At 51.9% G+C, this 21,852-nt stretch overlaps 2 protein-coding genes across 2 annotated transcripts in view; one reads left to right on the forward strand and one right to left on the reverse strand.

The window, feature by feature from the left end:
• GPRIN1 (G protein regulated inducer of neurite outgrowth 1) overlaps positions 1-114 on the forward strand; it is a 20,196-nt gene extending 20,082 nt beyond the window's left edge. The window contains 1 exon segment of the mRNA XM_004391441.1: positions 17-114. Within this exon segment, the coding sequence (XP_004391498.1) occupies positions 17-114 (98 nt within the window).
• Positions 115-1,220: 1,106 nt separating this feature from the next.
• The window catches only part of CDHR2 (cadherin related family member 2), a 70,539-nt gene continuing 49,907 nt past the window's right edge, over positions 1,221-21,852 (reverse strand). The window contains exons 21-40 of the mRNA XM_004371304.1: positions 18,809-18,964; positions 18,560-18,721; positions 18,224-18,285; positions 17,709-17,949; positions 15,422-15,661; positions 12,355-12,424; positions 11,618-12,220; positions 10,400-10,471; positions 9,966-10,015; positions 7,618-7,766; positions 7,362-7,470; positions 7,182-7,270; positions 6,647-6,715; positions 6,471-6,548; positions 6,322-6,382; positions 6,114-6,235; positions 5,474-5,587; positions 5,299-5,379; positions 4,932-5,001; positions 1,221-1,355 (exon numbers count right to left, since the gene is read on the reverse strand). Coding sequence (XP_004371361.1) covers positions 1,221-1,355; positions 4,932-5,001; positions 5,299-5,379; positions 5,474-5,587; positions 6,114-6,235; positions 6,322-6,382; positions 6,471-6,548; positions 6,647-6,715; positions 7,182-7,270; positions 7,362-7,470; positions 7,618-7,766; positions 9,966-10,015; positions 10,400-10,471; positions 11,618-12,220; positions 12,355-12,424; positions 15,422-15,661; positions 17,709-17,949; positions 18,224-18,285; positions 18,560-18,721; positions 18,809-18,964 — 2,733 coding nt within the window. The remainder of the gene's footprint in view (positions 1,356-4,931; positions 5,002-5,298; positions 5,380-5,473; positions 5,588-6,113; positions 6,236-6,321; positions 6,383-6,470; positions 6,549-6,646; positions 6,716-7,181; positions 7,271-7,361; positions 7,471-7,617; positions 7,767-9,965; positions 10,016-10,399; positions 10,472-11,617; positions 12,221-12,354; positions 12,425-15,421; positions 15,662-17,708; positions 17,950-18,223; positions 18,286-18,559; positions 18,722-18,808; positions 18,965-21,852) is intronic.

Below are 21,852 nucleotides of genomic sequence, written 5' to 3' on the forward strand. Positions count from 1 at the left end.
CGTGCTGCCCCACCAGAGGACGCAGCCAAGCGCCCGCCGGGTCTCTTCCGCGCGCTGCTGCAGAGTGTGCGGCGGCCGCGGTGCTGCTCGCGGGCGGGACCCACGGCCGAGTGATCCGCGCGCCCCTTTTGTACGCCGACGCTCGGGTTTCCAACCTTCTCAGGCTCCGTTGACCCAGGCCCTGAGGGGTAGGCAGTCTCTAGATTCCTTCTCAACCAGTTCCATCCACTTCCCTCCCAGACCCACACCCTGAACCCCCTCTACCCAGCTTCCTCGTGGCCATGAGCCCACGAACCCAGCCCTGATGCCCCATTGCCCCCTCATAGCCCTCAGCTCCACTCCATCCCGGTCACACTGGGCGACTGGGGGACCTGCTCAGCACCCCACCCCAATCCCTCAGAGCCAGGCAGGCTCCTGAGATGTACAGACTGGTGTGTTGAGTCCTCCAGCGGGGCCAGGTCCCCAGAGTGGGAGAGACTGTGTGTACAAATTCTGAGTGGGTAAAGCTCCAAGTGTGCAAGGATTGGTGTGGAGGACTTTGAATGTGCAAGGCTCCGAATGTGTGGCCCTGGGCGTGTGAGGCTCTGTAAGAGTGAGTGTGCCCATGTGGTGGGCTGGCCCCCAGGGCGTGGGCATCTCCTGCATGCTGTTGGTAGACCTTCCACAATCCATCTGCTCCCACGGCCCAGTCCCCCACCTCTTATCTCTCCCTTGCATCTGGTCACTGGTTCACAATTCCTAGATAAGCCGAAGGTAGCAAAGGATGCGCCCCTGGGGGCTCAGCTGAGAGGGAGAAGAAAGGTAAGAGGGTCTCAGTCTGGGAGGTCACAGTTAGAGGCTCATGGAAGGTCTCAGGCCACAGGCAGCCTGGTGACCGCTGGTCTTGAGGATGGTATGGAGAGCTCATTCTATAACACAGCTGTCCTTTAAAGGCCACCCTCTGCAGCCCTGTGTTCCCCCTGTGCTGTGAGCCCCCACAAGTCCCTTGTGACCACTCAGTGCCCCTGTCCCCGCCCCTCCAGCCGTGGTTTTTGGCTGCAAACTGTCACAGTATACATTGGTAATAAAATCTTTCCCCAACCCTTGTCTGTTGTGATTGGCTAAAAGCAGCAGGGGGCAGGGCAACAAGATATATTTTTGCACCCAGAGAGGGATAGGTACAACTTGGGGGTAATCAAGAAGAGCAGAGAGCAAGGTGGGGCTCTGTGGCAGGGCCTGCATCACAGGTCTGTGGTGTCCGGGGCATTATCGGTGAAGGACAGTGACTCCTGCAGGCCACTGGTGCTCTCCTGTGTTTCTGACAGCACCAGGCTCAGGGGTTCTGCATCTGGCTCCACCCAACTGGGCAGCGGCTCCTAGGGGGACAGAGAGGGCAGGTGTGAAGGGCAGGGGCAAGATGGGGTGATCTTCCAGGCCCTGGGGGAGGGGGCAGACCTCCAAGCCCACACCCAGATGGCCACATGGCTGGGGACTCCCTGCTCCTCCTGGAATTCGGTTTCCTGGCTGTGTCCTGTGGTGGTGCAGGTGGGCCTGGGAGGGCCTACCTGGCCTTTGCCCCAACCATGGACACAGCAGCACTTTGGCAATCTGCTCAATCCTGAGTTACACCAGGCCCTGTGCCAGGGAGCCATCCAGACATGGTTCCTGACACCTGTACCTTGTGGAAGGCATTGTGCTAGGCGTGCTCCATCCATTACCCAGAATACCCCTAAAGGGAGGGAGAATGTCCTCCGTTTTATGGCTGTGCAAACTGAGGCCCAGAGGGCTTTCATGGCCAGGAAGGGGCAGAGCGGAGTTTGGACCGCTGGTCTTGCTGGCTCTAAAGCCCTTGCCCTGTGTGATGCTGTCCCTGGTTGAGTTCAGCGTCTCTTTCCTGCAGCCCTTGGACACAGCATGCCCAGGGTCCCACCTGCAGTTTATCATCATGGCACTTGCCCTCCTCCCCCTCCTCGTGTGATGTGCCCAACACTCACACACATCAAGCTTCTTGTCTCCTCACATGTCCGCCTACCCCTGGACCAACACCCACTCCCCACCTCAGCTAGTCCGCTGCAGAGACACCCACAGGGCCTGAGTCCCTGCCACCACCACCCTCCCTGGGACACTCCAAGGGCTTTTTCCAGACAGGCTGTTCTGGTCCCTGGTAAACAGTGGAATATCTGAGGGACCCCAGAGGGATGGAACATTCTGCCTGTGCTCCCCAGAGCCCTTGCCACAGACCCTGAGCTGGGAGCTGTTATGCAGAGTGGCCCAGGATAATGAGACCTGGCCTGGAAGGCAGGAGACCTGGATTCGGATCTGCCCCTGCATTGCAAGTTGTCTGACCTTGGGCAATAGTTTCTCTATTGGTGACTTGGAAAGGGTAGATTGGATGAAACTCTCAGATCACTCACATTCCACACCAACATTTATGGAGCCCTGGTGGCATAGGGTCACTATGAGTTGGAATCGACTCAACGGCAACATGTTTGGTATTTTGTTTTTTTGGTGGCGTAGTGTTTAAGAGCTTGGCTGCTAACCACAAGGTCGGCAGTTCGAATCCACCAGTTGCTCCTTGGAAACCCTATGGGGCAGTTCTACTCTGTTCTATAGGGTCACTACGAGTCGGAATTGACTCTATGGAAACGGGTGTGTGGTTTTGGGTTTGGGGTACAAACGGTTAAGTGTTCACTGCTAACTGAAAGGTTGGCGGTTCTAATCCACCAGAGGCGCCTTGATGATCTACTTTTGAAAAATCAGACATTGAAAGCCCTGCTCTGACGCGTATGGGGTCACCATAGGCCTGGTTTTTGGTTTGGGATGAGTCAGCAGCACCACGGGATTCCCTGAAAAAGGTGCCACCTGAGTTCTCCACCCAGGGACGGGAAGGGAGGGGACGGGGAGGCTCCTGAGAAGGCAGGAAGGAAGTGGAGCCTTGGCAGCTTCTCAGAAATATAACCCCATCCCCGCTTCCCTTCCCCCAGGACAAATTCTTAGCTCTTTTCTAGTTTTGAAAGCTCCCTGTGACCTGGCCCCACCCCCTCCAGACTCCTCCCTCAGTGTTTCCCGCTGCTTCCTAGCCCACAGGTCCAGCCCCCTCACCCCCTGACTCCACTCCTGCCAGTCTCCCCTGGGGGCTAGCCCCTGTCTGGGCCACTGGCCTGCTCTCTTCAAACCACCGGCTCTGGCAGGCAAGTGCCTCCCTTCTGCCTCAGTTCCCCCCATATATGGTCGCTGGAGTTTTTGCCTCAAACCATCTTCAAAGAGAGGTCAGTGTCCCACATTCTCTCACTGGGGTCCCTGTCGGCAGTCACATACTGTAAAGCCCAAGGGTGACTTGCTGACCAAATCTTTCCAAGTAAGGGGTCCTCAGGGAAATACTGAAGCACGAGGGGAAGGCTGGGAGTCCCGGAGGGCAGGGCCTGGTAGAGGGCAGGACCAAGTGTGGGCAGAACCAAGTGGATGGTGGGTGTGGGGTGGATGGGTGGGTGACATTCCCTACAGAACTGTAGGCTCATAATGGGGAGGAGGGAGGCAGTTTCTCCCTCTCCTGGTACCTTGCCCCTGCAGGTGGAGGCCCCCCCCCCCACTTGGAAGTGCAAAGGGGAAGCATCTCTGTCGTTAGTCTGTTGTTGTGGTTAGTTGCCACTGAGTTGATTTTCACCTCATAGCGACCCCATGTGACAGAGTAGAACTGCCCCATAGAGTTTTCTAGGCTGTAATCTTTACGGAAGCAGGTCATCAAGTCTTCTCCCGTAGAGCTGCTGGGTGAGTTCAAACCACCAGCCTTTCGGTAGCAGCCGAGTGTTTAACTGTTGTGCCAACCCGGCTCCTTGCCCTTGGCCTAGTGGTGGCTTTTACCTGTCGTGGGGCCCCAGGTACAGTCCTCTGAGGCAGGACGAGGAGGCAGTGGTAGGAGAAGATGCCCTGCCCTGGATTAGCAGCATCGGCCTCCCCTGAAGCCCCACCCTCAAAACACCAGTTCTGTCTAGTCAGCTCTGTCTCATGGCACCCCCATGTGTGCCAGAGTAGAACTGTGCTCCATAGGGTTTTCAATTGCTGATTTTTTTTTTTTTGGAAGTAGATCTCTAGGCCTTTCTTCTGAGGCACTTCTGGGTGGACTCGAACCTCCAACCTTTTGGTTAATAGCCTAGCACTGTTAACCATTAGCACCACCCAGGAATTCCCAGGCCCCACCCTAGACCTGCTGAATCAGAGACTCTGGGGCGGGGCCCAGCAGTCTGTGTGTAGCAAGCCCTCTGTGACTCTGATGCCCCTCACATGTGAGAACCTGATCTACTTAAGTGGTTCTCAATACTAGCTGCACTCCAGAATCCCCTGGGAAGCTTTTACAACATATTTGTGCCCAGGCCCCACCCCAGGCCAACAGAATCAGGATCTCTGGGGTGTGACCTGGGGGTATTTTTAAAGAGCTCCCTGGGTGAGTCAATCGACAGCCCAGTACTATTGATCTAATCTAACCACTAACACATTTAACAGACGGCTGCACTGTCGTCTGTTTGAGCCTGCCTTCATCCCCACTGCCGGACTGTGTTTATTCATCTCCCTGTCTCTCCCCCACCCTCACCAGTTTTTATACAAAGGTTATAGAGGGATGGAACCAGATTTGTGAGAACTTGCTTTGGCTAGGTAATGTATATGTGTGCTCTTACTTAATCTTCACAACAGGCCTGTATAGTTGACGTTCTGACCCCCATTTTACAGATGAGAAACAGAACCAGAGAGAAGTCATCCACCCAGGGTCACATGGAGAATGAATGGAGGAGCAGGGGTTGGACCCCATTCTAAAGCCATGGGCCTTCCTGAGGCTGGGTGCAGAGGAGCAAGGCTGCCACTGCTCCCCATGTCTGCAGCAGGTTGCTTGAGCTCTGTCCTGAACCCTACCCATTCAGGGAAGGACCCGGAGTCAGAAGCCCCGGGCATCAACTCACTGTCTGTCCTGCGTTGGTTTCCTGCCTGTTCCGATCCAGGTGCACAGTGTTTTCATCCAAGGAGTTGAGGCTATGGGGAAAGATGGAGCTCAGGTAGTTGGCAGGCCCAGCCCTCCCTGTCTGTGGCCGAAAACAAGCACCATCACCACATCACTACCATCATCACCACCATCACTCCACCACCACCACCACCACCATCACCACTACTACTACCACTACCATCACTACCACCATCACGATCACCATCACCACACCATCATCATCACCACCACCACCACCATCACTACCATCACCACCACCACCATCACCACACCATCATCACCATCACCATCACCAACCAGTCTACCTGCATAGGGTCACGGCTCACCTGATGTGGTCTAAGTCATTAAAGGAAGCGAGGGACCCGAAGCCCAGGTCCTCAGTCGGGAGGTTCAGCACAGGGTTGGCCCTGGAAGGAAGATGTGGAGTTGGCCTCTCAGTCAAGCAGCTGTGGCCCTGAGCCATCCCATGAGGCTTCTTACCCACCCTTGATCCCTGCTCACCGCTCAGTGTTGTACATGTTAGTCCCGGGGATGGCAGGGGCTGAGGACATCTCCCCTGCTGCTGTCTTCCTGGCCTCCTTGGCAGCCTTCATAGCCCAAAGCTTCCGGCGGTAGCTGTGGGAACCGGGAAGGTCATTACTTGCCCTGCACACCCATGTACACCCAGTGCAAGCTCTGAGATTGTCGCTTCACAATGACCCTGGCAGGTGAGAATGTTAGCTCCATTTTACTGGGGCTACAAGGAAGAGTTAGAGAAGGGAAGTGATTTGCTGAAGGCCACACAGCTGGCTAATGAAAAGGTGTGGACCCCAGCCCATGTGTGGCTCTGACTCCTTATATATCAGAAAGAAAAGAAGAAGAAGCATTTATTAAATGCATAGTATGTGCCAGACATCTTGCTGGGTGTGAGATGTACATTACTTCATTAAGTGCTTTGAGGACTCTAGTGTCATGCCCATTTTGCAGATGAGGAATCTGAGGCTCAGGTAGGGAGGTGACCTGCCCATGATCTCACAGTGAGCCACAGGGAATTGAATACGGATATACCTGACACCTAAACTCAAGCTCTTTCTACCCCCGGATGTCTTGGGTTGGGGGACGGGGTGAGAGTTGGAGACACAGGGGGCAATGGGAGCAGCACCTCTTCCGGACACACACAATGACAGTGATTGCGACCAGGAGGACCAGCAGCAAAACCACGCCCAGCGCCGAGAGGGCGATCACCATTGGCAGGTGTGACTCCTCCTGGATCTCCTGGGAGCCCTGGAGAAGAAGGGTGGGTGAGGGCAGCTGTGGAGTCAGCACCCCACCCCACTCTCAAGTGACCCCTGCCCTGCCGCCACTCTCACCAGCACCACCAGGCCCAGCCGTAGCAACTGTGTCAATGAGTCCTGGTCTTGCCGGATATTCCTGGAGACAAAAGCCGCTCAGATTGTGGGACATTGGCACCCCTAGATGGCCTGCTCCCTTCTGCCACCCTGAGGGTAACCCCACTCACACACTCAGCTCATTAAGGGTCAGGGCAGACCCATTTGGGAAGACGAAGTAGGCATCGAGGTAGGAGCGGCCCCGGGCCCTGGAATGGGACATGATGAAGGGTCAGCAGCCCAAAACTACCCAGCTGCCCCCTGCCTCTCATCCTTACTCCCAACCACTGGGCCAATGGGCACTCACCGGGTTGTAGAGTCTATGTCCTGAATGCTCACAGTGTAGACAGTAGTCCTGGTTGCTTGAGCGAGAGTCCTGTGAAGGGAGCGGGTGTCAGAGGCCTGGAGTGGGAGCCTCAGCCCAGGCTAGTGGGCAGGGCTCTGACAGTGAAATTATGAATTGTGGGAATTAGAAAAGGGCACCTTTTCTGGACAAACCTGGCCCCACTGGCTCAGCAGCTAGCACCTCTGTGCAAATTAGGAAAGGATACCCCTTCCTCTGAGCTGGACTCACAGCCTGGCAAGCAGAGTGCCCTTGTGCAGAGTACAGCCTTCACAACTGTACATGGCAGCCCTGCTTAGGCTTCTCTCTGCCCAACCAGCCGTAGGCTCTCACGGCATGGGGAAAAGGGGTGAAGGCACAAGGACAGGGTTAAAACAGGGACCAGGTCAAATGTGGGTCAGAGGCAGAATTGAGGGACAGTCTGCTCAGGTCTTGTCTAAGACCAGGCTTCCAGGCCCTGTTCTTCCCCACAGCCCCCTGCCAGGCTCCCCAGACCTACGCCTTAATGTCTTCCAGGTTGGCGCCCACCTCCGCCTTGCTGGTGGAGAACTGCAGTCTCACGCGGTAACTCTGGTCCACAGTGAAGAGCTGCAGGAGAATGGTGTCGGGGGAGATGAGGTACACAGGACCAGGGGGCTGGCAGAGGGCACCAGGGCTGAAGGCAGGACTTGGCACTCACGTTCAGGGTGATTTTGGCTTCCTGGGCAGCACCTATGGAAGGTCTGTCCTGGGCCTGGACTGTCACTTGGTAGGTACCTTGGAGAGTGGCATCAAGGTTGGTCACCAGCCTATGGGAGGTGGGAGGACACAGCTCAGTCTTGGAATCCAAGCTGTAGTCCTCTGGAATCCACTTGTCTGCCTCCTAGGATAAGGAGCTCACTGCCCTGAGGGCCCCTGTGGTCCCCCCTTCAATCTAGGGGCCTGCCCGCAGTTACTCAATGTTGCCAGTGAACACGTTGGCCTCCGAGGAGGTGGAAATCCGGAAGACGTTGGGGAAAGACATAGTCCCATCCTTAGAAACGAAGGCCACTTGAAAGATGGAGAACTGGATGGCCCCATTGTTCCCTGAGTCGTCGTCTCTGGCCTAGGAGCAGGAGTGGATAGCTCTGGGCAGCCAGACCAGGCACCCCACGGCCCCCAGGGGGACCAGAGGCTGGGGTGGCCTAGGAGGCTGGCCCCCATAATCTCCCATCAGCCACCCGCACCAGCCACCGTCGATTCTCATGTGTGACCCCATGTGTGACAGAGTAGAACTATACTCCATAGGGTTTCCAATGGTTGATTTTTCAGAAGTAGATTGCCAGGCCTTTCTTTTGAGGCACCTCTGGGGGGACTCAAACCGCCAACCTTTTGGTTAGCAGCCAAGTGCTTAACCATTTATGCCACCCAGAGACTCCTTCAGCCACCCCCAGGGCACCCCAAGTAAGCAAATGCTTTACAGTGTGCTTGCTCTGCAAGTTGAGGTTTGCACAAGTCTCTGATCCTTCCCCCTCAACAGATGACAGCCCAAAAGTCCCTCCCACATGAAAATCCTGCCCTGTCCCCCCCCCCCACACATACACAGCACAGGGACGCTCAGATTTCCTGAGTACCTACTGTGCGCCAGGCCCCTTCCCTGAGTCCTCTCATTTCAGTGTTTGCCAACCAAACCCGCTACCATTGAGTCGATTCCAACTCATAGCAGCCCCATAGGGTTTCCAAGGCTGTAAACCTTTACGGAAGCAGACTGCCACATCTTTCTCCCGCAGAAGTGCTGCTGGTTTTGAACCACTGACCTTTTGGTTAGCAGTTGATCACCTTACCCACTGCACTACCAGGGCTCCAAAGTGAGTACAGATTCCCCTAGGGGACCATGAAATGATGGGGAGGGGGCACAATATTTTTATTCATTCTAGTGCCTTTTAGAAAAAAATAGAACCAACTAACAGAGCTGTGAGTTCACCGACACAATTGCTCAGGATTAGGCCAAAGTCGGTGTTAAGTTTTAAAAAGCAGTCAATTTAAAGAAAATTGTTAAACCAAAAATACATGGAGGTTCACAACCAAGACCAAACTCACGCCATTGGAATGCAATCGGCCAAAGACTGGCAAGTGCAGACACTGACTGTTTAAGGTTTGGAAACCCCCCTGCCAAAAAAAATTAGTTGCTGTCGAGTGGATTCCGACTCATGGCAACCCCATGTGTTCAGAGGTGCAGAGTAAAACTGCACTCCATAGGGTTTTCGAGGCTGTGTGACCTTTGAGAAACAGGTTGCCAGGCCTTTCTTCTGAGGCACCCCTGGATGAGTTGGAACAGCCAACCTTTCAGTTCGTAGCACTTAACGGACTGCACCACCCAGGGACTCCTTGGAAAACCCAGAGAAAGGGAGTTACTATCCCCGTTTTACAAGAAGGACCCAGCCCTGCACGAGGAACACTCAGCTTTAAGTAGGGAGGGCCAGGCCTTCCACCCCCTATACCTGTGCTCTTTCCACAGGATAGGGGTGGCAGCCAGAGACTACCCCGCCTTCTAACCCTAACTGTTGGGAACTAGTGTCATTGATGCATCTGATTTGCCAGCTTCTTATCCAGGAGGAGGAGGAACCCCGGTGGTGCAGTGGTTAAGCACTTGGCGCTAACTTGAAGGTTGGCAGGTTGAACCCACCAGCCACGCTGTGGGAGAAAGATGCGGCAGTCTGCTTCGCTTAAGATTACAGCCTTGGAAACCCTATGGGGCAGTTCTACTCTCCTATAGGGTTGCTATCAGTTGGAATCGACTGGACGGCAGTGGGTTTGGGTTTTGTCCAGGAGGGGAAACTGAGTCCCAGAGAGGGGTGGCAACTCAGGAAGAAGTGTCTGGGCTATGTGACAGGCCTAACCTCCTACACAGTACCGCTACCACCCGCTAATAAACGTACCCAAATCCAACACCATAAACACATTTTTATAATTTTGCTCTGGAAATTATTTAGCTACAAAGAATTCATTTAATTTATAATTGGCTATGATTTCTCTGTAACACTCAAGAACTTTGGTGTAGTGAGAAAAATGTAGCCTGCGAGTGGTTTTTATACTCATGAAATTTTTATGAATACTAAATTTAACAATTAATGAAGTTTGATCACATCAATTAGGTAGGTATTAATTTCCATCCTGGGGTTTTCTTTTCATAAGTTGGTGCCAATAAATTTCCTTTCTAGTGTTAAAACATTTTTGGGGCAGCTGAAAGGCCCATAGCCTTAGCCCTGTGTCTCCTGAGGCTACCGTGACTGCCAGCTGCCAAAGGGTAGAGCCAAGCACTTACCTGGACAGAAGCCACCTGCTGGTTGGGTGCCATAAGTTCTGGAATGATCACTACAGGTGTGGACAGGAAGGGGTAGTGAGGGCAGGGGCAGTGTTCACAAGCCCAGCTCAGGGCTTATCACTAGAGACCCCAGTACAGCTATTCCTGAGCCAGTAGTTGGCATATCACCTAACATCCACTGTACAGATGGGGAAACTGAGGCCCAGAGAGGCACAGCCCAGGGTCAGATATGAGTTTAGGCAGAGCTAGGGTGAAAACTCAGGTCTCCCCTCCTCCCCTCCTGTTGGAACCCTGGGGTGAGGTAGGGTGGGAGGCCTTCTTCCATTTCTAAGGTCCTACCTGGGGCCTGAGAGGAGGTCTATGGCGGCGGCCCAAGGGTGGTCCTGGCAAATCAGGGTGTGGGGGAAGGGGGAGATTTCGAGGCTGCTGCTTACCAAAAGTCTTGTTGACAGGTATAAAATAAGGTGCATTGTCATTCACATCCTCGATGGTGATAGGGAGGGTTCCTAGGGGGGCAAAGTGGATTGGCTTTGGGCTCCGTGTAGAGGCCTGCCCCCAGGGAGCCTGGAACTCAACCATACTCCCTGCAGCCTCCCTCCCATGCATCTGTGCTCAGTCACCTCCGCTGCTCCTGACCCTGGGATGCCCACTCATCCTCTGGCCTGTGTGGGAGGGAGTATCATTCCCCCAGACCTCAAAGAAGGCAAGCAACTTGTCCAAGGGTATACAGCAAAAGTGGTGGGCCAGGACTGGGCCCAGCCCAGGTATGTCCCACCTGACCATGACATTACATTGACACTTGCCAGCTGTGTAAGTTGGTTATTTAATCGCCTACTCTATGCCTCACTGTAAAATTGGATAGGGACCACCGACCTCATGGATCGTGTGGGAGAGCTCACAAGGTGCCTGGCATAGTTCTTGGCTGTAGTAAGGACTTGAAATATACTAGCTGTTAATAAGGCTACTATTGTTATTTGGAGCTCCTGGGTGGTGCGAATAGTTAACATACTCAGCTGCTAACCGAAAGTTGGCGGCTCAAGTCCACCCAAAGGCACCTTGAAAGAAAGGCCTGGTGATCTACTTCCGAATATCAGCCATTGAAAACCCTATGGATGTCACCAAAATGTATGCAGAAACTTGAAAAAAAAGAATGGAAAAGAAAAAACTCAGAGAACATAAAAACCTTTTACATATTTGAAAGAAAAAAAAAACCTAATGGAGCACCGTTCTAATCTGACACACGTGGGGTCACCATGAGTTGGAATCAACTTGATGGCAGCTGGTGGTTTATTACTATTTGGTGTCAAAGGTGGGATATGAATTCAGGTCTCTGTGACTCTGAAGTGTGCTTTTTCCTTTACACCACCTCACAAAACAGCAGCATCAATTAAGAGCTTACTGTGTGCCAGGCACTACACTAAATGCATGTTTACATGCATGTTCTCATTTAGTCTTCACAGACAACCTACTATCTAACTTCACTTGGCAGATGAGGAAACTGAAGCTTGGGGAGGTGGTGTGACTTGCTCGGTGATATAGCTCAGCAAGGACCCAAGCTGATTAGAACCCAGACCTGTGGCTTCCAGCCCAGGACTCTTTCCCACAGCCCCTGAACTGCAGCCTGCCAAACCCTGCAGGCCTGGCCACCTCACCATTGTCACTGTAGGCCTGGAAGCGGGGATCTGTCATGACGTCATAGGCCCGCACGACCAGAGTGACCAGGTCGCAGGCCTCATAGTCGATGGCCTCACTCTGATTGATGAACACAGAGCCATTGGCCACCACGGAGAACCAGCCATGGCACAGGCTGCCCACATCAACTCCCGCCTTGGTACAGATGACGTTCATAAACTGGACCACTAGCTGAGCATCGGTGTCCACGTCCTCAGCAACCACTTGAGCCACCAGACCATACTGTGAACCATTCTCAGCCACGCGGATGCCCCGGAGTGAGGCCGGGTCCAGGGTGGGTGGTCTGTCGTTCACATCTATCACATTCACGTGGACAGTTGCTGTGGCCTCACCCTGGGGGTCTGGGTCCATGGCATTCACTATCAGATCAAAGAAGACCTGTGTCTCGTAGTCCAGGCTTACGTCCACGGGCAGCTGGAGGTGGCCCATGGCCCACCCAGACCCCAGCAGTGAGCCTCGGAGCAGGAAGTTGTTAGACCCACTCCCTGACAGGCTGAAGCTGATGCGGTTGTTGGCTTCCGTCTGGTCCGCATCCCAGGCCACCACCACACCCACCAGCGCTCCTGTGGGTGAGGGCAGAGCATGAAGAGACCCTTAGCCTGGCCATCAGGAACCTCTTCTGCCACCTCCTCCCTTGGGTACTACAGACTCTCCCTGTGAAGGGTCAGCTACTACATCGAGCCCAGGGAGGACTTACCCGGATCCCTCTCCAACACCGAGAAGTTGTAACTGGACTGGTTGAAGACGGGCAGGTTATCATTGATGTCCTGCAGGCAGAGGCAGTCCTGAGCCCAAGGGACCCCAGCAGCCCTTAGGGTTCCCCTTCCCCAGAGCCAGTCTGAGAGGGACATTGGTGGTTCAGTGGTAGAATTCTCGACTTCCATGTGAAAGACCCAGGTGCGATTCCTGGCCAATGCTCCTCAAGCGCAGCCCCCACCCATCTGTCAGTGGAGGTTTGTGTGTTGCCATGATGCTGAACAGGTTTCAGCAGAGATTCCAGACTAAGATGAACTAGGAAGGGAGGCCCGGCAATCTGCTTCTGAAAATCAGTCAAACCCTATGGATCGTAACAGTCTAATCTGCAACCAATCATAGGGATGGCGCAGGACCGGGCAGCGTTTCGTTCCATCGTGCATGGGACTGCCGTGAGTCAGGGGTTGACTGGACAGCAGTTAAAAACAGAGCTGATCTGAGAAGCCAATATTTCCTCTGCTCTGAGTCACATACTTTCTACCCATGTCTCCTCTGGCAACACTACCCGGTGAGGCTGTGCACCCATTTCACAGATGAGGAAACAGCTTTCAGGAGAGGATGGAACTTCCCCAGGTCACCCACCTTGGCTCAGAGGTGTGCCAAGGGACTTCTGCAGTTAGTTATACAATACCAAGGAGCCCCACCTCCTCCCTGTTCCTCTGACCTCAGCTCAGACCTGTATTAGACCCTGTTTTAGGAACTGTTTTAGCCCTGGTGGCACAGCGGTTAAGAGCTCAGCTGCTAACCAAGAAAGAGGTCGGCAGTTTGAATCCACCAGCCGCTCCTTGGAAACCCGATGGGCAGTTCTACCCTGTCCTATAAGGTCGCTATGAGTCAGAATTGACTCAACAGCAACAGGTTTGGTTGTTTTGGTTTTCCTGAAGGAGGACTCCCTGGGTATTACAGTTAACACGCTCGGCTAACTGAAAAGGTTGGCGGTTTGCGTCCACCCAGAGGCGCCGTGGAAGAAAGGCCTAGTGATCTACTTCTGAAAAAACGGCCATTGAAAACCCTATGGAGCACAGTTCTACTCTGAAACACATGAGGTCAGCATGAGTCAAAATCGACAGCAGCTGGCTGTGGTTCTGGAAGGATGATTCTGAGTCCCCGTCTGTGTCACCATCTGATCCAGCTTGACTCCCCATTTCTCAGATTTCTAAGGTTGGCACCACCTCCATGATGTTTCCACAAAGGCCCTGTGGCCCTAGCTTCCCCTCATCCCCATCTCCTTCCTGCCCCTCCTGCACTCAGCTGACCCGAGACACTGGCTCTGTGCTCAGGGCAGAGCTGGGTTCTGGAGACCTACGAGGGCTTGGACCCAGACTTGCCCTGAGATACCAGCTGTTTTCAGCTCTCGCCTTCCCTCTCCACCCTGGTCCCACACACACAAACAGAGCACTCACAGCTCTTGTCACAGCACGAAGACGACTCTGCCTCCCACTTTCTCCCTTAACACTGACATGTGCTCAGGTGGGTGCCCTTGGGTCCTCCAGCCCCTCCCTGGTTCTGCTCACAGGCCCCAGGAGGCTCTCAGGCAGGTGACGTCCCAGATGTACACTTCTGCTTTCAGCTTTTTCTATTATAACACTAGAATAAACATCTTTGGAAACAGAGCTTCCTCTGCCTTAACTAGATGTATTTTCTGATGGCGATTTCCTCGAAATGGAATTCCTGGCTCAACACACATGACCAGCTGCATCCTCAAGGTCATCCTAATTCACAGGCATGGTTAAGAGCACAGCTCTCAGTCCAAGCTGGCCCCACCTCTGCCTCATGTGTGACTTTGACTTCTCTGGGCCTTAGTATCCTCATCTGCAAAACGGGGATAGCAGACCTCACTCACAGGGCTGTTGTGAGGACTGGCTCCTGGATGTGAAAGGACCCGGCTCAGTCATTAAATTCAACTTGGCTTTCTCTCTTATTTGTACCCTGCCCAGGCAAGTAAGCACAGTACTTACCTTGCTTACCAGATCATCTGTAGTAAACAATTTCACATGGGTTTCACCACATCAAAGATGTGAAAGTGTTCACTACAGATTAGTAAATAAGCACAAGAAAGCCTGTGCTTACCTTGCTTACTGGGTCATCCACCCCTGTCAGGGATGGTAAATTTGAAAAGAGGCTTTGATTCTGTAGGAAGGTGCTGTGGGTTTGGGAGAGAGACAGATGCCAGCTATACCTAGAAGCAGAGTCTTTGATGTGGTGAAAAAATGTGGAATTGTTCACTACAGATGATCTGGTAAGCGAGATAAGCACTGTGCTTACCTTGCTTATTAGATAATCCGCCCTTGATCCTGACCCTCAAGGGCAAAGGCACTCCTAATTTTGTCTTTCTCTGTTTTCTCTGAGGTCTGTTTCTTTGATCCTTGTAGGAAAGTGGCATATCCCAACCCAGTAGGACACAGGGCTGCTCTGTGCAGTGGCACAGGCTGGGCACTGCACAACCCTGGGAGATGCCATTCACATCATGGACATTGGAGAGGTGCATAGTTGTTAAACACTCTTCCAGAGGAAGGTGCCTTGTGAGCCGGTGGCAACCCTAAAGCCAGACAAACCTGGATTCAAACCCCGCTCCATGACCTTAGGCAAGCTACTGAACCTCTCTCTGCCTCAGTTTCCTGATCAATAAAATGGTAAAAACCGTCCCAGCCTTGCAGGACCAGGCATGTAGTAGACCATATAGAAACTGATTTTTCTCCCCTTCTCTTTGCCCTTGAATGGTGGTGGGAGACAGGAGGGTTCCGGGTAGAACCTTGTGAATAATCCCAAGAGCTAATGCTGACTAAGTGTCTCTTATGTGCCAGGCACAGTTCTAGGCACTTCCTATTACTTAAATCATTTCATCTTTTTACTGTTATTATCCCCAGGGCCCTCTTACATGCCACAACACAAAGGGCAGAAATGTGGCCTGGGTCCAAGGGGGACTGGCCACGTGCACGGGAATCCCTCATATAGGGCCAGCAGGCCATCAGACCATCCCAGTGTCCCGCACTGGCTGGGCCCAGCCTTACCTCTACATTGATGGTGACATTGACCTCTGTGCTGTGGACAGGTACACCACCGTCAGACACACGCACAGTCAGCACAATGCGGCCCCCCAGAGTGGAGTTGATGGCCTCTCGGTCCAGGGGTCCCAGGCTTCTGAGGAGCCCTGTGTCAGGGTTCACCGAGAAGTTTTCGCTGTAGGGGCTGGGCAGCAGGCTGAAGTACAGGCGGCTGTTGTTGGTGTCAGGCTGGTCCTCGTCGCTGGCCTGTAGAGGGGGGCGGGGCGGGCATCAGCATCAGGCAGCCTTCAGGGTCCCAGCCCCTCCCCTGCACTGGCTCACCGACTTGGACCTGGAGCCAGTGGGATGCTGGCCACTCTCCCAGCCTCAGCTTACCATCAAAGTGGCTCAGATCAGGAGTTTGCAAGAGCTTTTGCGGCCTGAAGCACTGAAAAGTCATTCAATTCATTCCACAAATGTTTACTGTGTACCCACCGTGTGCCAGGCTCTGTTCTAGGCACTGGAAATAGAGCTGTGATCAAAACAGCTTCCTGTGGAGCTGACATTCTAGTGAGGAGGGAGGAGTTGGGGCAGGATATTATAGATTTTCAAAAAAAATTTTAAATGCCATAAAATAAGTGTGAAGTCCAATAAAATTCTGATTTTCCCATGATGACTACTTTGGTGCTATATTTTTAAAAAAGCTGCTGCTTCACCCAATGTGTGTCTGTGTCTTCCTGCCCTGTGAGGACCCTGAACATGTGCTTGGTTTGACTTAGGGGTAATCCAGCACTGAGAACACAACAGGTTCTTCCCTGCCACTGGGCCTTTGCACGTGCTGTTCTCGCACATGGAATGTCCTTTCCACACCTTCTCTGCCTGACTCCACTGGGCCTCCACAGCCCCTGTGCTACCTTTGACAAGCACAGGTGACAATGTGAGTGACTGTCCTGGTGCTTTTCTCCCAACTGCAAGCCACTTAGTGACAAGAACTGTGGTGGATTCATCTCTGAGGACCCGGGCCCAGCAAAGGGCCTGGGGCACAGTAGCTGTTCAGCAAATGTGGCTATGAAGGCAGAGCTGGGATATTCTAACTTGGAACACATTCTTTGCTCTTCCTTTCTGCCCTCTGCACACCCCTTCCCCCACCACCTGCCACCTGCAGCTCTTTCTCTTTAGTTCTATTGGGATCTTGTTCATTAAATGCCTCCTTTGTGGAAGCCCAAGGCTGGTGTTTCCAAAAGCCTGACCCTATCTGTTCAGCCCTCGGCACTCTGCCTCAGGCCAGTTAGTTTGTCAAGCACTTCTTGGGGCTCACACTGTGCCATGCTGGGCATGGAGGTCCCAGGGGCAGATCTGAAATGCTCCCTGCCACATGGAGCTCACAGGCCAGGGTGGGAAGTATCAGGGAGCAAGGAGAAAGTTCTAGGTTTCAGGGCCAGAGAGGCCTGGGCTCCAGCTCTAGCACTGCCATTTATTGGCTGTGTAAATGCAGAGAAGTCACTTAACTTCTCTGAGACTCAGTGCTCTCCCTCTGTGAATGGGGACAATTAAAGCATCTGCATCACAATCCAGTCAAGAGACCTGAATGAGGTCAGGGACAGAAATGTGCTCTGTCAACTGCACAGACCTAGAAGAATGAGAGGGCTCTGTGGCCATGTGACTGTTATTCTGATGGTCTGATTTTCTGTTTCTCACAAGTCGTCCTTTCAGATGACCCAGGGGAGATGCTTCCCTTGTTCTCATGATCCAGGAAAGACGTTTCCTTCCAGTGCTTCTCTGGAGCCACTAGGTGGCTTTTTATCTCATAGACCCTGTGAACCTGACCACTGATCTCATTTCCTTTTTTGCTTTGGCCATTAGGAAGCTAAGAGCTGAATTTGCAGCTCACCTGTAACCATTGTGTGACCCTGGTTTCCGACTCAACCTTTATGCCCTTTCACAATGCCATCCTTATTTTCTGTTTTTCCTTATTTCTTCCCATATTTTAACCTTTTTTAAAAAAATTTCAATCTAAGCCACCTCAAATCTTTTCTGGAATGAGGCAGGGTCATGAATAAAGAAAAGCAAGATGATTTTGAGGGCGTGCTCTGTGCCAGGCCTTGTGCTGAGTAGTTTACATCTATTATTTGATTATTCCCCAATGCCCTGTGAATAAGTACTATGATGGTCTTCATTTTCCTAAAAGGAAACAGAGACCCAGAGAGACTGAGTGACTTTTTCAGAGCCACATAGCAGAGCCCAGCTTGTACCAAGGCCAGCATGACTACAGAGCTGGCTGTTTCCTGGCCACCCTCCCTGCACCAGCTCGCACCTGGATGGTCACGGAGATGTTCTGCTCCTCCTGGACAAAGATGTTGTAGGAGCCACTGACCACGGGTGCTTTGTCATTGATGTCCAGCAGGCTGATCTGTAACATGGTGGTGCCTGACAGGTTCCCACCATCCGTGGCCTGCAATGTGAGGTAGTACACAGCCTGCACCTCGCGGTCCAGCTTCTCGCTGTTTCTCACTGTCACTGTCCCATTGTCTGGGTTCACCTCGAAGAGTTCCTCCCTGTGCAGGGTTACCGGGTTTCACAAATAAAAATAGAGGGTGTCCAGTTTCATTTGAAGTTCAAATAAATCACAAAAAAACATTTCAGCACATCCCATGCAATATTTGCAACAAACTTATACTAAAACATGATTCAGGGTTTATCTGAAACTGACATGGAACTGAGCATCCTGTATCTTATCTGCAGCCCTAGCCCTGCTGTGAGGCAGAAAGGTGGGCCTGGGCCCTGTCCACCCACTTGCCTGCCCACGGCCCCCCAACACTGAGGCCTTACCCATTCCCTGGGAGCAGGCTGTAGGTGATGTGGCCGCCCTCACCTGTGTCAGGGTCAGTGGCCTGTGAGGCAGAGATATGGGAGCACTGTTTGAAGGCAATGGCATTTGCTGCCAACCCCCCAATGATTGGGGATGGAGCTGTTGTACTTCCTGACACAAAGAAAGAACCTCCCTGAGACACACACAGATTCACACGTAGACACACACACGCACACATACACACCTCACGCACACACTCGTGCACCAATGGGTGTTTACTGAGACTTCGGATGACACAGAGACTCAGGCAGGGCCACAGTCCCCTTCCTGGCCCAACTATGTCCCACATCACTCACATGGATGCTATTAGTGACCACATAGCCATTGGCACTGTGCTCTGGCACAGTGAGGACGTAGAGGCTCTCTGGGAATGTGGGTTGGTGGTCATTGATGTCTCTGACATGGATGGTCACTGTGGCGATGGAGGAGTTCTGGCTGACAGAGTCAGTGGCCACCACCTGAGGGCAGGGAAGAGGCAGCACACTGAGAACAGAACACTCCTGGTCCCCCCATCCCGGGACCTGAGCCCCTGACCGGGCCCTCACCTGCACAAGCATCACAGTCTGCCTCTCGTAGTCCACGACTGATGACACCCTCACCAGCAGCTGCACTTCAGCTGAGCCTACGGCCCGCTCAGGGGAGACACTGAAGGCCGCAGCGTCAGGACCCCCCAGGGAGAGTAAGAAGGTGCCATTGCTGCCCTGTGAAGGCAGGCCGTTTATGTAGAGATCCATCCCCTTACAATGCATCCACCTGCATCTTTGTTGCACATTTGTCCCCAGGTTCCTTCCTCAGGAAGCCCTGCTCATGAGAAGCGGGCTCTCAAAAGATGGAGTGTGCAGGAAGGAGGTGCCAGGAGACTGGCCTGGTCACCAGTTCCATAAAATGTGGCTCATCAGAGGAGGAGTTCTTCAGGCACTGTGAGCCACAGATCTGGACTGGAAAGACAGAGCCTAGACATGTACCACTCACTCCCATAAAGTTTCACTATCAACCCTCCTTATCAGCCATCACTCACTGTCCACCACCACCCAGTACCAACACCAGACACCACCCAACACCTAATATTACCCACTATACAACACCACCCTCCACTCAACACCAACCACCAATTCAACACCACCCTCCACTCAACACCAACACCAATTCAACACCACCCTCCACTCAACACCAACACCGACTCAACACCACCCTCCAATCAACACCAACACCAATTCAACACCACCCTCCACTGAAAACCAAGCACCACCAAGGACCTAAATGTGAAAACTAAAACCATAAAATTCTTAGAAGAAAATATACAGGTGTAGCTGTGGGACCTAGTTTTTGATGATAGATTATCAGATATGACAACAAAAGCACAAGCAGCAAAAGACAAAATAGATAAACAGGACCTCATAGAAATTAAACACTTTTGCTCGTCAAAGAATTTTATCAACAAAGTAAAAGACAACCTACAGATTGGGAGAAAATTTTTGGGAATCATACATCCAATAAGGATCTAATATGAAAAATACATTAAAAACTTCAACAACTTAACAACAAAAAGACAAACAACCCAATCAAAAAAATGGGCAAAGAACTTGAACAGACATTTCACCAAAGAGGATATTCAAACGGCCAATAAGCACATGGAAAGACGCTCAACATCTTTAGCCATTAAACCCCAAAACCAGTTGCTGTCGAGTTGATTCCAACTCATAGTGACCCTACAGGACAGAGTAGATCTGCCCCATAGGGTTTCCAAGGCTGTAATCTTTACAGAAGCTGACTGCCACATCTTTCTCCTGTGGCGCACCTGCTGGGTTTGAACCACTGACGTTTCGATTAGCAGCCAAGCTTTTAACAACTGCACCACCAGGGCTTCCATTAGCCATTCAAAAACCCCGTTACCATCAAGTCGATTCCAACTCATAGCAATCCTAGAAGACAGAGTAGAACTACCCCATAGGGTTGCCAAGGAGTGACTGGTGGATTCAAACTGCCAACCTTTTGGTTAGCAGCCAAGCTCTTAACCACTTCGCCACCAGGGCTCCCATTAGCCATTAGGGAGATGTAAATAAAAACCACAGTGAGATACCATCTCACCTCCATTAGAATGGCAATGACTAAAAAATAAAAACAAAACGGACAACAGGTGTTGGTCAGGTGGAGAAACTGGGACCCTCATCCACTGCTGGTGAGATTATAAAATGGTATGGTCACTGCGGAAAACAGTTTGGCAGTTCTTTAAAAAGATGAACTCAGAATTGTCACACGATTCACCAATCCCAACCCTAGGTACATACCCTGAAGAAATGAAAGCAGGAACACAACCAAAAACTTGTACACCAGTATTCACGGCAGCAATGTTCACAATAGCCAAGAGGTGGAAACAACCAAAATGTCCATCAACAGATGAATGGATAAACAAAATGTATATACACGCAATGGAATATTACTCAGCCATAAAGAGAAATGAAGTCTTGATTCATGCCACAGCAAACATTATGCTGAGCGAAATAAGTCAGCTGCAGAAGAGTAAATACCATATGATCTCACTTAAATAAAATAAGCAAATATATAGAAAACAAAGATTCTCAGTGGTTACCAGGAGGAGGAGAGATCATAGAAGGGGAAGTTTTTGCTTAGCGATCATTAAGTTTATGTTAATGGTGGCGCAATGATTTGGAAAATGATAGCAAAAAGGGTGGCACGACATGAAGAATGTAATCAATGTCACTGAAATGTGTTGCTGTTGTTTTTAGCTGCCACCGAGTCAATTCCAACTCATGGTGACCCCATGTGTGCAGAGCAGAATGGCTCCATAGAGTTTTTAAGGCTGTGACCTTTCAGAAGCAGATCACCAGGCCTGTCTTCCAAGGCACCTCTGGGTGGGTTCGAACCGCCAATCTTTTGGCTAGTAGTTAAGCACTTAACTGTTTGCACCAGCCAGGAACTCCTAAAAATTGTTGAGTGGAGAATGTTGTGTATATTTTCACCACAATTAAAAGAAACAAAATCCAACCACCAACTCAACACCACCCACCAACCTTCACCACCAAATTCTACCCTCTACTCAGCACCATCCAGCAACTCAACACCACCCTCCTCTCAACACCAAACACCAACTCAACACCACCCACCACCCAATACTACCCTCCACTCAGCACCAGCTACCAGCTCATCACTACCCTCCACGCAACACCAGCCACCAACTCAACTCTGCCCTCCACTCAACACCAGCCACCAGCTCAACACCACCCTCCACTCAACACCAACCACGAACTCAACACCAGCTTCCACTCAGCATCAACAACCAATTCAGCATCACCCTCTACTCAGCACCACCCTCCAAACTACCACAACCCAATATCATCTCCCACTCAACATTTTGTACTAACTCAGTATCACCTAATAATACCAAATACCATCCGTAGTTATTTATCATTCAGTACTACCCAAATTACCCATCACTCAATATCAACCTCCATTGAAGGGTGCCCTCCAACTTAATACTCACTCAGGCCACCCTGTACTCAACATTACTCAACAGCCTCCAGTGCTCAATATTACCCCAAATCACTGATCACCCAACACTACTCAACCT

This window comes from Trichechus manatus, unplaced genomic scaffold, assembly GCF_000243295.1.
Source record: "Trichechus manatus latirostris isolate Lorelei unplaced genomic scaffold, TriManLat1.0 scaffold00011, whole genome shotgun sequence".
Taxonomy (NCBI): Eukaryota; Metazoa; Chordata; class Mammalia; order Sirenia; family Trichechidae; genus Trichechus; species Trichechus manatus.